Here is a 13,632-nt window from a genome sequence, read left to right on the forward strand (position 1 = left end):
CCCACTTGAATAAAGAGTTAGAGTTTGAGTAGCAAAAAAAAAAAAAAATTTAAGAAAATAGTCAATTTAAATAAACGTTTGACATCACTAAATATCTAACGTTTTGTATATCTTAGATAAATAATCATTTTCATACGTAAATTTTAAATAAATAGTCATTTTTATATATTGAACGTTGACTATTTACCTAATATTTACGTATGAAAGTGATTATTTACTTAAGATTTACCAAACGTTTGCTATTTAGCAATAACAAGCGTTTAAATTGGTTATTTTTCTAATGGACCCGAAAAAAAATTATTTCACTTTAAAATAGGTTTGCTATAATTTTGCTTACATCATTCATACGTTAGTTCTTGGGTTACAATTGCTTGATTAAAGAGAAATTCTGTGATTTTTTTTTTCTGCTACTAGACATGTAACTCATTTCGAGGAGGTATTAAGTATTTACAGAACAAGCATGTCTTGAGATCGCGGAGTGAGTTAAGGACAAAACCAAGTGTGGCAAGAACAATAGCTTGTAGAGGGCAAATCGTGGGCCGAAGAAGAGGGCAAGAGTTGGGCTCGCGGGATAGAATATGACCTTCATGGGAAAACGAAAAATGCCATAAACATACTAAACCACCGAATTTTTAAATTGATGGTTCAATTTAGGGAGGTTTTTTTTCTTCTTCTAATCCGTTCTACTCTGATTTTTAAAACAAATCTCAAATGGTTCACTTCACTTCAAATTGAAATATAGTATAAAATTTAAACTAGATTGGACCCATTTTTTATTTTTATTTATTTATATATATATATATATATATATATATATATATATATAGCAAATGTTGATGAGGGAAAATGATAGATTATATATACTGGGCATGTCTCGAAAAAATATATATATATATATATATATATATATATATATATATATATATATATATATATGAAAGCAAATAACGTTGGTCTAACATGTTATAAACTGAATTAAAATTTATGTTGTTTAAGATTATGTAGTTGATTTTGTACAATAAAACATGATTTGAACCGAACTGAACAACACTAAATTGATTCGTGTTTTCATTTATTTCCATAATCTCTAAGGCTTGAGTGCCTGAGCGTGGGCCAAGGCTTGAGAACCTAGGCGAGCCCATACTAGGGCTGTAAGTCGTATGCGAAGGCTCAAGCACTAGATAAAGGACACAACTTGGCCCGAGTGAACTTTGGAGCCGCAGTCAGAGTGATGTTCGAGAAATTTCTATTGTTCCATTGAGATTCTCATAACTTTTGTGTTTTGTGTGTATGGTGTTTTATTTATTATCTAGGAGGCCTTGACATAAAAATATCTTCAATTTTGACTATAACTTAATTTGAGTAGGAACTTTAGCCGTATTCCAAAAATTTAAAAAAGTTTGATACTCGACTCATATGCAAAGGCGGAGGCAGCTTAGGTCTAGGATGGGTCAATCCCCTTCTGAACTTTTAAAAATTAAATTTTTACACCTAATTAGAAATAAATTTTTCACGATAATATTTTATATTTTTAGCCAAAAATTATATAATTTATTTATATTTACCACTCATGAATTTTATTTTCTTATGCACGAAAAAAGAGAGTTTAATTAAATTTGCCGATTACAAATTCTAGCTCTGAGTATTAAATTCATCATTAGGGAGACGTTGGGTGTTATTGATATTTAACGACATGAGCTGTGAGATCTCCCGAGCAGGAGATTCCTTTGGCTAGTGGATGGGTTATACTAGCTTTGATAATTCAGAGCTCTTCCTTTACTACCATTCCCTAGCTAGACACCAATCTTCTCTGTCTCATGCATGGTTTCCAAAACCTACCAAATGGGCTTCAGGCTCACTTTGTCGCCAAGCTTCTGCTTCTGCTAATCATTTTGCATTGGCCTCATTAGTAGCAATGTTTTTAATTACTTTATTTCTTAGAGCCATTGCTCTCAAAAAAGAGGAAACTTATATTTTATAATAACTCTGATGTTTTTACCTATATCAAGATAGTTGAAGAGTAATCTCTCATTATGACACAACCTCTTGATGTTAGAAAATTGTTCAACATGGAATACAATAATCATTGGGTGAGCTATTAATTTTGGTTACATGCACAAATCTCATACGATTAAAGAGCCTTGCTGCGATAAACTCAATGCACAATCTCTCTAAATGTTAAAGAGAAATAAAGAGACTAATAATTAAGCAAAATTTAGTAGGGATCCACACTTTAGGCCCATTACATATTTAGGTTCCCTTTTCTGGAAATGGAGGAAACAAGAGTTTTTGTTTTCTATTTGACTTTGATCTCGTGATCAGAGTGATAAACGAGGAAATGATCCTTGTGATATAATCCTTAATAGGTTTTTTATAGGATTTATTTTAGTCAAACATGCATATTTGGTATCTGAGATCTCGGAGATAAGCTTGAGGGAGTGTAATGCGTAGTGACGTATCTATTTTAGACAGAGAGTGAGCTTTTTCAAGTGGCTACATGTCTCAACACTTCGTAGATAGACTGACCTTTTCTTGTTTTATGCTCATTGATTTTCTCGCAATGAACTATATATATTTTTAAAATAACCGAGGCCCCAGATATCAGATATCTGTGCAACGGATAAGAAAAAAAAAGCCCCCTTACATCTCATTCAAACATGGCATCAACTTCAATGATCTCCTGCAAGGGGGCGGGAGTTCCCTCACATTAAAAAACTAGAGAAACCATATCTATTAGCCCATCAGGACAATACATTAGTCACGCCATTAACTTGCCTAGAACACCATCTAAATATACACACACAAAAAACACGAAATTGAATCCCCGATCTTCTGAAAAATCGGCAGAAGCTATTTGGCCAATGATATTTGTTCTCAAGGCTCTCCATTATACTTTTATTGTCTCCTTAAAAAATGACTCGATCCACGTTTCAAAATTTAGCCAGGAGCACCGCTTAGAGGACTTATTAGTTGTTGGCAATTTATGACGGATTAGATTATCGTAATATTGTGTGACTTGATGACACTGATGTGTGGAGAAAAATTAATTACTCAACTTGATTCTGCTAAGGGAATTAGAATTTTGAAATAAATTATGGGCAGATGTAGAGATTTTTGTCCACAATGATAGGTTATTAGAAAACAACCACATCCCTTCCACAGGACGAATATTGAAAAGCTGATGAAAATAAGAATCAGTGGTACCTAGCATAGCTAAACCTGAGCTTATGGTATGGAAGAGAAATGAAAATACCCAACCATCCACTGTTGAGAACTGTGTGGAAGAATTCCTTCCATAGGGACACGTGTATGGAAGAGATTCCTACCGCTAAGCAAGTGGTAGAGCATGAAGACCAACGAATTCCTTCATTCCATGTGACTTTCGTTTCCACACTGTCAGATGTCTGAAAATACTTTTTTATTTTGTTTATTTAAAAAAAATTTGAGCCATTGGATTTGTGACCGTTGCAAATACAACGACATAAGATAATTGTAAAATGTAACGTTGGAGGATTGTTTAGCAACCGCTACTACAAAAATGACTTTTAGAAACAACGCACAGTTTTATAAGCGACAAGTCGCTTCTAACCTATTCCGCGGATATATACACATTTTGCAATGAAAAAGTCAATATGTTTGAGGTTATGAGCGACAAAAAGTTTCTAAATATTTTCCGCCGATTAGAAGCGACTTTAGAAGCGATAAAGTCGTTTCTACGCTGCCAAAATTTTAATTTTCTTGTTGTCTCTGCCAAATTTTTCAGATGTTAAACAGAACGACGACGTTTTAACATTTAGAGAAGCGAAAAGTCTCTTCTAATTGGCTGAAATTTTAGGTTCGTTGTTTTCTCCGCCAAATTTTTTAAGTTTTTCACAAAACGACGACGTTTAGTGTGACCTAGACATTAGAAGCGACTAGTCGCTTCTAATTTAGGTCACGGATATTAAATTCGCGCGACCCTCTTCTTCTTCCTCATTTTAGTCTCACTCTCTCTCTCTCTCTCTCTCTCTCTCTCTCTCTCTCTCTCTCTCTCTCCTCTCTTAGATTCTTTCTCTCTCTACTAGTCTTGTCTGTCTCTTCTCCGACGCCACTCCACCGCGAGCGACCACCACGCCACCACCGCGCGTGACCGACCACCTGTCTCTTCTCCAACCACTGCGACCCAACCCGGGTCGACCACCGCGAGAGCCTCCTCTGACCGCCGACGCCCGACGTCGACCCCCAACACCTTTCTCCGAACACCGCGGATGCATTAAATGTTGGAAAAGATTGGCTTCTACATGATAGACGAACTCAAGAGATGTTTGTTAACTTCGATCTCATGGATGATTTCGATTTCGATCTTTCAAGTTTAAATATTGATGGTTAGATTTGTATTTGTAACTTTGAATAAATATGAACATAAATAAAGTTGTTATTTTCTATACCGACCCTTGGAGTGGTTTTAAGGAGGCTGTTGTCAATAAATTATTATTTATATCTCATTTTTACATTTTAGTCATATTTAAAAAAAATTACATTTTAATTCTTTAAAAAAATATTTATTTTAATATTTTTTTAATATATGGAAGTGGAAATTTCTACCAATGGAATGTAATAATTTCCATTACATGGTGAGTGAAATTTCGTCAATACCGGAATGAATTATTCATTCTAGTGTTGACCGGAATTCTGTGCCCATAAAAGCGGATTTTTACTTCCACTAACTCAGGTTTAAACATAACTTAGTTGGTAATTTCACACCAGCTCCAAAGTGGAGGTTATGAGTTCAATCTTCACTAGCAGCAAAGCTGTCCTTACAAAAAAATAAAAATAGCAAACTCTATATACATAGTTTGTTAAAATCTTCACCCCTTATTTAATTTTACTTTAAGATTACATTTCAATTACTCAATTGAGAGATAAACTTTGACCAAATCAAGAATTTTCAACTACTTAGAAGGTGGGGCATCAAATAATAATAATAATAAAAATCATATTCCTATATATAAAAGTAAGTCTAATTAATTTTATTTGTGTAAAAAATTAAAATTCTAAATATATGAACAATTTTATGTAAATGTCATAGCTTTTAAATAATTTTTTTTTAACTACTCAAGTTGCTGACTATAGTCAACTGCGATCAACATAAGAAAATAACTTTTGGTCAAAAGTTACATATTTTGCATCTTTACGACAAATCATATTTAGAAACTGAATTATGTGTAATTATACCCATAAAAAAATATAATTTCTCACAAAAAAAAATGCAGTACTTTTCGTATCCCTTATTAATCAATATTTAACATCAAACGCATTCATTTATATACACGAGTCAAAATGTCAATATCCAATACAATACACACCATTATCATTCAAATACAATACAAACTGTTTAAATGTAAATCATTTTCAACACCAACTTGTCACACAGAGAGATTATTGTCTTCAGAGATATGGTTGCATAGATTCTAATTTCAACAGCCTTTGGGGACCAAAAGAAGTCCAAGTTTAAAGCCATCATTTATTGTTGACTCCGTCTTTCTCGATAACAAAGTTGGAGACCACCGTAATTACTGTACGTGTCCCCATACAAGAATAACTCACATCCTCAGCCTATATCCATTTTCTTTACTTGTCCGTACATAATGGGATACAGTTATTATTTATGTATTTTAAAGAAAAAGGACAGCGAAGCGAAACCGCTGTGATAAAAAAAAATGTATAAAATAATGGCTTGATGGGAAAAAGGGTAAATAGGTCCCACTAGACGTGGCCACAGACTCAGCAGCTTTATTGTCCAAAAATCTCTCTTTCGTTACCTCCACAGATCCCACGTGCGACAAAAGCGGGCCCACGAATTCTCGCTCAAGTCACGTTCACAACGAGCCTCGTTTCTTTGGCATATATTGCTATAAATATACACACTACTTAACTCATTATGAAAAGAGAAAATAATTATCAGTTAATTGAAAAGCAGCTCTCTTCACCCTTTGAATTGAACCTACTCAAGCTGACGTGTCAGGGCCTCACATATCCACCATGCACCATATCGCGCCAGATATGCTAATGTCGGTTACTAAACAAATGAGTTACATGCCAGAAAATGCTCTTTATATAACCCAGATTACTAAAATACCCTGCGGTTCCTTTTTTTCTTACAGGAAGTTAACTTAACAACACAACATTTACGATAAGTCCAGGGGTAGTAACTTGCTTGGAAAGTCCAAATCTTGGTTTAAAGAAAAAAAGTGAAAGGGTCACCTCCAATTGAGAACCGTTACTATTCTCAATTGCATTCATCTTTTTATTTATTTTTTTAATTTGGGAAAGTTGATGATTTATATATTAATTTCCGAAAATCTGGTCTTGCAAACAATTTTGACTTTCAATTACCGAAAGGCTCAACGGCCTCAAATATAAGCAAACGTATTCCTCACTCTCTCTCTCTCTCTCTCTCTCTCTCTACACACACACACACACACACATATTTCGTTTGTTCTCTTCTCCACTGGCTATATCGTTGAATCAATGGCGATCCAAGCACATCACAGCGCAAACAACCTCTTTCATTCCTCTTACCAGTTCCTCCTCGCGAATAGGTAAAAAAGAGAGAAACAATATGTAGTGGTTCGTTCCATTTCATCCGATTTTCTCTCTCTACTCTGAGTCTCTGACTCTCTATCTCTTCTAATTTATCGGCAGAGACTTTCTTGAAACGAACCAAGAAACAGCCGACGCGATGATCCATCACGATACGTTACCGATTCATCACTCGCAGAACATCTTCAGCGAAGCCATGAACATACAGTCCGACAGTGGTCTCACTTACAACGCTCCGAGAAAACGCCCAAGGGACACGGAAATCTTCACAAATGCCCAGAAGCTGTCCAAGCCCTCATCCGCTGGCTCGTTCTTGGAAAACGCCACAGCGGTTCAGATCCACCGGCACCAGTGCGACGTCGATCATATCGTCGCCAATCACGTAAGCGCGCAGAAGAAAGAAACAGTGCTCTTTCTTTCTGTTTTATAATTTGAATAAAATAATAACGAAGAGTAACGATGTACAGACGGAGAGAGTGAGGGTGGAATTGGAGAAGCAGAGCAAGAGAGAGGCGAGGATGGTGGTGAGGGCATTCGAAGAAAGGATATGGAAGAGGCTGAGGGAGAAAGACGATGAGATCATGAGAGTGGCGAAACTGAACTGGGCTCTGCAAGAGAGAGTGAAGACGCTGTGCGTGGAGAATCAGCTGTGGAAAGAGGTGGCCGAGTCCAACGAGGCCGCGGCGGCGTCGCTGCGGACCAACCTCGATCGGGTCCTCCTCTCCGACGACGCCGAGTCGTGCTGCGGCGAAAACGGCGTCGTCGCGTGCAAGGGGTGCGGGGAAGAGGACGCCAGGGTGTTGGTGTTGCCGTGCAGGCACTTGTGCCTATGCGCGCCATGTGGGTCCCACCTCACGAACTGCCCTGTCTGTCACTCCCTCATCACTGCCAGCGTCCGGGTTAATTTCGACCGATAATGCAAATATTCAATGGAATTCCTTTTGCTTTTAATGTCAATAGCTTTGCCTTTATTCTGATTTACACTTAACCAAGTAATTAGCACAAAAAGAAAATTGGACTTTTTTTTTGTTTTGTTTTTGTTTCTAAAGATAAATATGTTTTAAGTTTGATCTTTTTTTTTTTTTTATGAAAAATATTGCTTGCCATGATTATATCTTGCGAGAGGATATTTGTAGTGAAGTATTCGTAGTTGAGCGACGACTGATTCACAGCGTGTGGTTTGTGCAAATGAATTTTAAGGCTTCGTGTAATCTTTAGATGGAAGTATATTTTCTATTCAGCCAAAAAAAAAAAAGAAAAAAGAAAAGGTATATAACAATCAGCTAGTAACGAGTGGTCACATTTTCTATAAAGTTTTCGAAAACACAAAAATAAATAAGAAATGAAAGCACATTGATTGCGTATATATTCCACGGTTTTTGTCATGGCATGGCATGCCATGTAAACCGAATCCATTTTCACTTCTTATTTTGCCGGGTCACGCCCGATAAACAAACAAACAAACAAAGTTTTCAATTTCTGGAATGAGAGTATTGATTTGTTTGATAGCCTATATGGGAGGGTGTCAGAGAATCCCGCCTTGGAAAAGGTTAAATGAGTGTGTTGTGTGGTGTCCGTATGAGTCGGTCGGAGTGAGAGGCAAGCATCTGCGTATGGGTTCATGCACATTGACAGGCAATAAAAGAGCTTTGAAAGTTGAGAGACACACCTAACTTCTTCTCCTCATAAAAGCCAAAGGATAAACGTACAACACACCTATATAAAGTAGAGACAATCTTCTTTTTTTTTTCGTTGGAATGAACGACTCTCTCCGAAAGAAACGTTTTAGTAATGTACGAGGTATATAACCCGCGGGTTATATTGTATTTATTTAATTAGCAAGAGGAATTTGGTAGTTTTGTGTTTTTTTTTTTGTATAGTTTTTATGCAATTTGATATTTTTCTTGTGTCCGTTAGACAATCGTTTTTAGGGTTAATTACATGATATGTATATGTAATTGGACCAAAAGATCCGTCTACATAATAGAGATATCTCTTCTTAAAGAAATACATTATTTACATCCAAAAAAAGATTTCTATGGTATCGGTTTCCAAAAAGAAACATTTCTCATATACACATATTTATATATATATATATATATATATATATGTGTGTGTGTGTGTATATACATACATACACATGCATTATTCCATTGAGAAGAGTTTGACAGAAATTTAAAAAATGCTCCAGTTTGTTGGGTTGACTTCCGCGACTGCAAAATTAAATTCAGATAAGTATTCAATTCTTATAAGTATAACATATTATTCAAATTATGTATGAACAATTTAGAGTGGGATAGTAAGTCTATGGCTTACAAATCCAATGTGGATCTCTAAATTTTCAATATTGTCCTATTACTTTTGGAGGACAAAATAAACGTATATGTAATTTTAATGTCCAGAATTGCGAGGACTAAAAAATAGTATACTTGAAAAAAGTTAAAGCATACCTTGTAAAATATGAAAGTGCTTTCACACACACTGTTGAAATTGATCTAGGGTTAAGAAAAGATTTAACGCTTCTAGCAACGGCGGAAAATAAAAATTTTCTTTCAAACAAGTAAAACGATTTTACTAACCTAGACAAAGAGCAAACACATGTTATTGTTAAAACTATCTAAAAGCGATTACAGGTTTACTAACATTTGTGAAGTTTGATCATTGAGAAGCTTGTGGAGGTTGAAACGCTCGTCTCCCCACAAGAACTAGAGAGAGATAGAGGGGACGGGCGGCCACAATGTCTAGAGAGAGAAGCTCTCAATCTCTAACTTATGTGATATGAGAAACAATGAGAATGAGACCTCTATTTATAGGAGAAGGATTACCTTCAAAAGGTAGTTTCCTTTTCTCTATAGAATATCACATATTCATGAGAAAATATTTGTCTCTCTTTCTCTCATTTGGATGTGCAAGCTATCCCATGCAAGTCCTTGGATTTGTTTCCTCTTTTGTTTTCTCCTTAGTTGGCCGCCCATCATGTTTCTTTGCATAGGAAATTTGTTTCCTCTTTTTCTTTTGGCAAGTATCTTCATACATTAATGCAAAAATAATCTCTCTTTCTCTTGCTTAGGGTGGACGAATTTGAGGCTTCTAGAAGGACCTTCTAGACGTTTCTTCATTTTTTCATGACAACATAAGAAAAGCCCATTAAGAATTTTCAAGTAAAATTCCATGAAATGAAATTAATCCTCAAGGCCCAAATAACTTGTTATGGCCGAGTGGAGTTTGTCATCATATGACAATGTCAAAAAATTTATTGACATTCATTTTGTCCTATGTCCAAAAAGAAAAAATTACCCTTTAGACAATTTTCGTAAAACTTGTCTCGTTCTTGTTTTGACTTAGCTTCTAGTTTAACTAATCCTACTCAATATGACTTGTGACAGTGACCTCATGGATCCAAATGAACAAAGCTTGAGCTAACATACTTGGACTCAAAAGTTCACAAACCTTTTTCATGTTTAGTTTAATGTCAACTGAGTCGTGACTCAATTTGGACATTGGACAGTTCATTTATTCACATTCCAAGGAACAAAGCATGAGGTGATATGCATTGCATTTCAGCAATCTTGTACATGAACTCCATATCTATGAGATCTTCACAAAGTTACTCATGACATCTGTTGTCAATGGTGCCCACAAGAAGAGTAGTAGTATCTATTTATGTACATTTGATATCATATAGTCTTACGAAGACTCTTGCTTGTAACTGCTGAATAATCAATAAAAGTTGAAACGTTCATTCATTCTTCTTTGTCTAAAGCTTTATGATAAAACCTTAGTCTTTAGTCCATAAACAAACCTAACAACATATGAAAAGACAAATGTAGATTTGCATGAACAAACTCTTCATGGTTTGCTTAAAACAATATATTCGCAATCTAAGGATCAAAGGACTATTGATCTCAGTATGATTGTTAGGAGAATCTATGATGTCTGGTTATGAGACATTGGGAGTTGGAGACTCTATAGTTCTTTTAGGTATCTTCCGAAGGTACTGGATTGACCAGTGCAATTCTAGAGACAAGATAAGAACAAACCATGCATTTGAACCGAGAGATTATCAGTGTCAACTCTTTAGTGGAGTCAGTTGACATTAAGCTAAACTTGGAAAATGTTTGTGAACTTTTGAGTCCAAGTATTTTAGCTCAAGCTTTGTTCATTTGGATCCATGAGGTCACTGTCACAAATCATATCGAGTAGGAATAGTTAAACTAGAAGCTAAGTCAAAACAAGAACGAGACAAGTTTTACGAAAATTGTCTAAAGGGTATTTTTGTCTTTTTGGACATAGGACGAAATGAATGTCAATAAATTTTTTGACATTGTCATATGATGACAAATGAAATTTAAATCACACGGCCAACTTAAAGTAATTGGGCCTTAAGGATTAATTTCATTTCATGGAATTTTATTTGAAAATTCTTAATGAGCTTTTCTTATGTTGTCATGAACAAATGAAGAAAAATCTAGAAAACCCCTTCTAGAAGCCAAAACCGTCCAAACCATAGAGAGAATAAGAGATTTATTTTGTGCATTGATGTATGAAGATACTTGCCAAAAGAAAAAGAGGAAACAAATTTCCTTTAGAAAGAAAGCTAATTTCGGCCAACTAAGGCAAGGAGAGAGCAAGATAAAAGAGGAAACAAATCCAAGGACTTGCACCAATAGCTTGCACGTCCAAAAGAGAGAAAGGGAAGCCAATATTTGCTCATGAATATGTGATATTCTATAGAAGAGGAAACTACCTTATTGAACGTAATCCCTCCCCTATAAATAGAGGCCTCATTCTCATTGTTTTCTCATTCCATTTAAGTTAGAGATTGAGAGTTTCTCTCTCTAGACCTTGTGGTGGCCGCCTCCCTCCCTCCCTCTCTCTCTCTCTCCCTCTCTCTCTCTCTCTCTCTCTCTCTCTAGTTTTCTTTCGTTTTTGTTTTGGCACATAGGTCCACATTTGACCTAGTATTTTAGCTCTTCGACTCTTAGACTTGTTCTTGAGTCGTCGTGTTTAAAAGTGCCCACACACTAATTCCTTTCTTTCTCGAGTGATTATTGTGATAGAAACTTTCGTGGTTGCTCGAGTTCCCGAGGAAAGAAGAGAGACGTGCTGTGTGGAGAGACGAACATTTCAACCTTCCTAAGGCTTCTCAACGTTCAAGCTTCTCAAAGGTTAGTAAACAAATAATTCTTTTAATAGTTTTAATATGAACATATACTTGCTCTTTGTCTAGGTTAGTAAAATCGTTGTACTAGTTTAAAAGAAAATTTTTAAATTCCGCCACTTGCTCGAAGCGTTAAATGTTTTCTTAACCCTAGATCAATTCCAACAAATGGTATCAGAGCTATGGTCAAAGATATGCATGTACATGTAATTAAAATTATGAGCTTGAAAATCGTTTTCGAAAGTATACTAATTTTGTGACAAGTTAAAATTGTTTTCATAGTGTTTTTTTTTTTTTTTTTTTTTTAAAATTTATTGCTCTTGCCTTTAAATTAAAAATCATGTTTATTTTCTATGACCTTGGGATGTTATTAAAACACATTAGAATCAGTTCTAAAAGTTTTTAATTTTTTATAAGGAAAAACGTGTTTTTAAGTTTGAGAAAATTTCGGTAAATTTTTGTGACTAGTTATCTTGTCTTAGTAGTTTCTTTTATTTGATTCGTTTTATGCTTGTTTATAAAACCTCCTGATCCACCACGTAGTAGTACACTATTCTCACACAACCATTCCGATCATCAATGTCCTCGGAATCGCTTGAATCGAAGTCGAAATCCGGAGGACTGGGTACGACCAACCATCGATCGGTTTTGGGATCGTAGATCTCGAAAACGTGAACCATTCCGGGCTTGAAAATCAGTGGAAACAAGCATATCTGGTCGCCGATCACCACTGCACGAGGCGACTTCTTGTGAGATCTCATGTTGGATATGGACAGCATGTCATCCTCGGGCGAACGGATGACAGAGTGAGAGCCGCGCTGTAAGCTATGGCTGAAAGATTCGATTTTCCAGTCGTCTTTGAGCAAACCACCGAACATGTAGAGAGTGGAATCTATGACTGCAAACGCCATGTGCCTCAGAGTCTTGGGAGTGTCGGCTATCCTTAGGGTGGGGATTTGAGGCCCTAAAACCTCCACCTCTTTCGAATCCGAAAGGACTGAAAGATCCACAATGTAGATATAATATAGATATTCGGACCCCATTGTAGGACTGACAACAATACACACATCATTCTTGTTTGTCATCTCCATCTTCGGACCTACAAGATCGCAAATGATCAGAGAGAGTTACAGAGCAATGCATGTAAAGCTGAACCATCTAATTACTTTTCGAAACTGAATGCACTACTCTTTGAAAAGGAATTTTGAAGAAAGCACTACTGCAAAACATACTTGTACAAGTTCTCAAAACCAAAACACCAAATAATCTGATTCTTCCTCAAAACAGAAAGCACTACTATGAAACAATCTGTTAAGAAACATACATATGCAAGTCTAAAGCCCCAATTCACAGAACCACATCATCGGTTCAACATCACTGAACCTAATTCCCGACAATCAAACAACCCTAAAATTCCCATCATCATCAAACAATACCATCAATCCACCAATTTCAGAATCAATTCAAGAATCTTAAAATTCCCAAAAACCCCAATCAACAAACCGTAAATCGGAGTAAACAAAAGAAAAATGAACTTTTAAGTTTCCTTACGTCAAAGTAAAACGAGAATCGTTGAATTCCGACGAGGTCCTCTTCGTCACCCTTGGTGTTTCTCTATCACCGCGTCGGGCTGTGAAAAGTATTTTTTTTTATTATTCGGAGAAACAACCGGGACTTTATTAATAAACTACGCAAAGTCTGAGGAGAGTGCAATACAAGAAAACAACCCGAACAGAAGCAAGAAATACCATACCACACAGACGGAGAGAGGGCGGTGGTCGGAGAGAGAGAGACAGGGGGAAGGGTCTTCAGAGAAGAATAATTTGCCGCAATGTCTTGCACATATTCTTATTAGCAAAATAACATTTTATTTCATTTTGATTTATTTT

The 13,632-nt window shown here is 35.9% G+C and overlaps 2 protein-coding genes across 2 annotated transcripts; one reads left to right on the forward strand and one right to left on the reverse strand.

Moving 5' to 3' along the window:
• The first annotated feature begins 6,434 nt into the window (after window positions 1–6,434).
• On the forward strand, window positions 6,435–7,688 carry RING (SBP (S-ribonuclease binding protein) family protein). Its single transcript, XM_089626714.1, has 3 exons — window positions 6,435–6,581; window positions 6,685–6,964; window positions 7,050–7,688. The coding sequence occupies exons 1-3, from the start codon at window positions 6,511–6,513 to the stop codon at window positions 7,497–7,499; spliced, it is 801 nt and encodes a 266-aa protein (XP_089482840.1). The 5' UTR covers window positions 6,435–6,510; the 3' UTR covers window positions 7,500–7,688.
• Window positions 7,689–12,059: 4,371 nt separating this feature from the next.
• LOC149384933 (uncharacterized) lies at window positions 12,060–13,632 on the reverse strand. The gene is made up of 3 exons (XM_089627206.1): window positions 13,497–13,632; window positions 13,295–13,373; window positions 12,060–12,842 (listed from the first exon to the last, which is right to left on the reverse strand). Exon 3 carries the CDS (start codon window positions 12,832–12,834, stop codon window positions 12,259–12,261), a length of 576 nt encoding a protein of 191 aa, XP_089483332.1. The 5' UTR covers window positions 12,835–12,842; window positions 13,295–13,373; window positions 13,497–13,632; the 3' UTR covers window positions 12,060–12,258.

The sequence above is a fragment of the Urtica dioica genome, chromosome 9 (assembly GCF_054948205.1).
Source record: "Urtica dioica subsp. dioica isolate 48M chromosome 9, U.dioica_male_clone48M_v1_H2, whole genome shotgun sequence".
NCBI lineage: Eukaryota > Viridiplantae > Streptophyta > Magnoliopsida > Rosales > Urticaceae > Urtica > Urtica dioica.

What these genes read in the sequence shown, in the direction of transcription:
- RING (XM_089626714.1), top strand. Translation starts at nt 6,511, where the DNA reads ATGGCGATCCAAGCACATCACAGCGCAAACAACCTCTTTCATTCCTCT. An exon ending in CAGTTCCTCCTCGCGAATAG is followed by an intron (nt 6,582 to 6,684) that starts GTAAAAAAGAGA and finishes ATTTATCGGCAG; the next exon opens with AGACTTTCTTGAAACGAACC. An exon ending in ATCATATCGTCGCCAATCAC is followed by an intron (nt 6,965 to 7,049) that starts GTAAGCGCGCAG and finishes AACGATGTACAG; the next exon opens with ACGGAGAGAGTGAGGGTGGA.
- LOC149384933 (XM_089627206.1), bottom strand. Translation starts at nt 12,834, where the DNA reads ATGGAGATGACAAACAAGAATGATGTGTGTATTGTTGTCAGTCCTACA.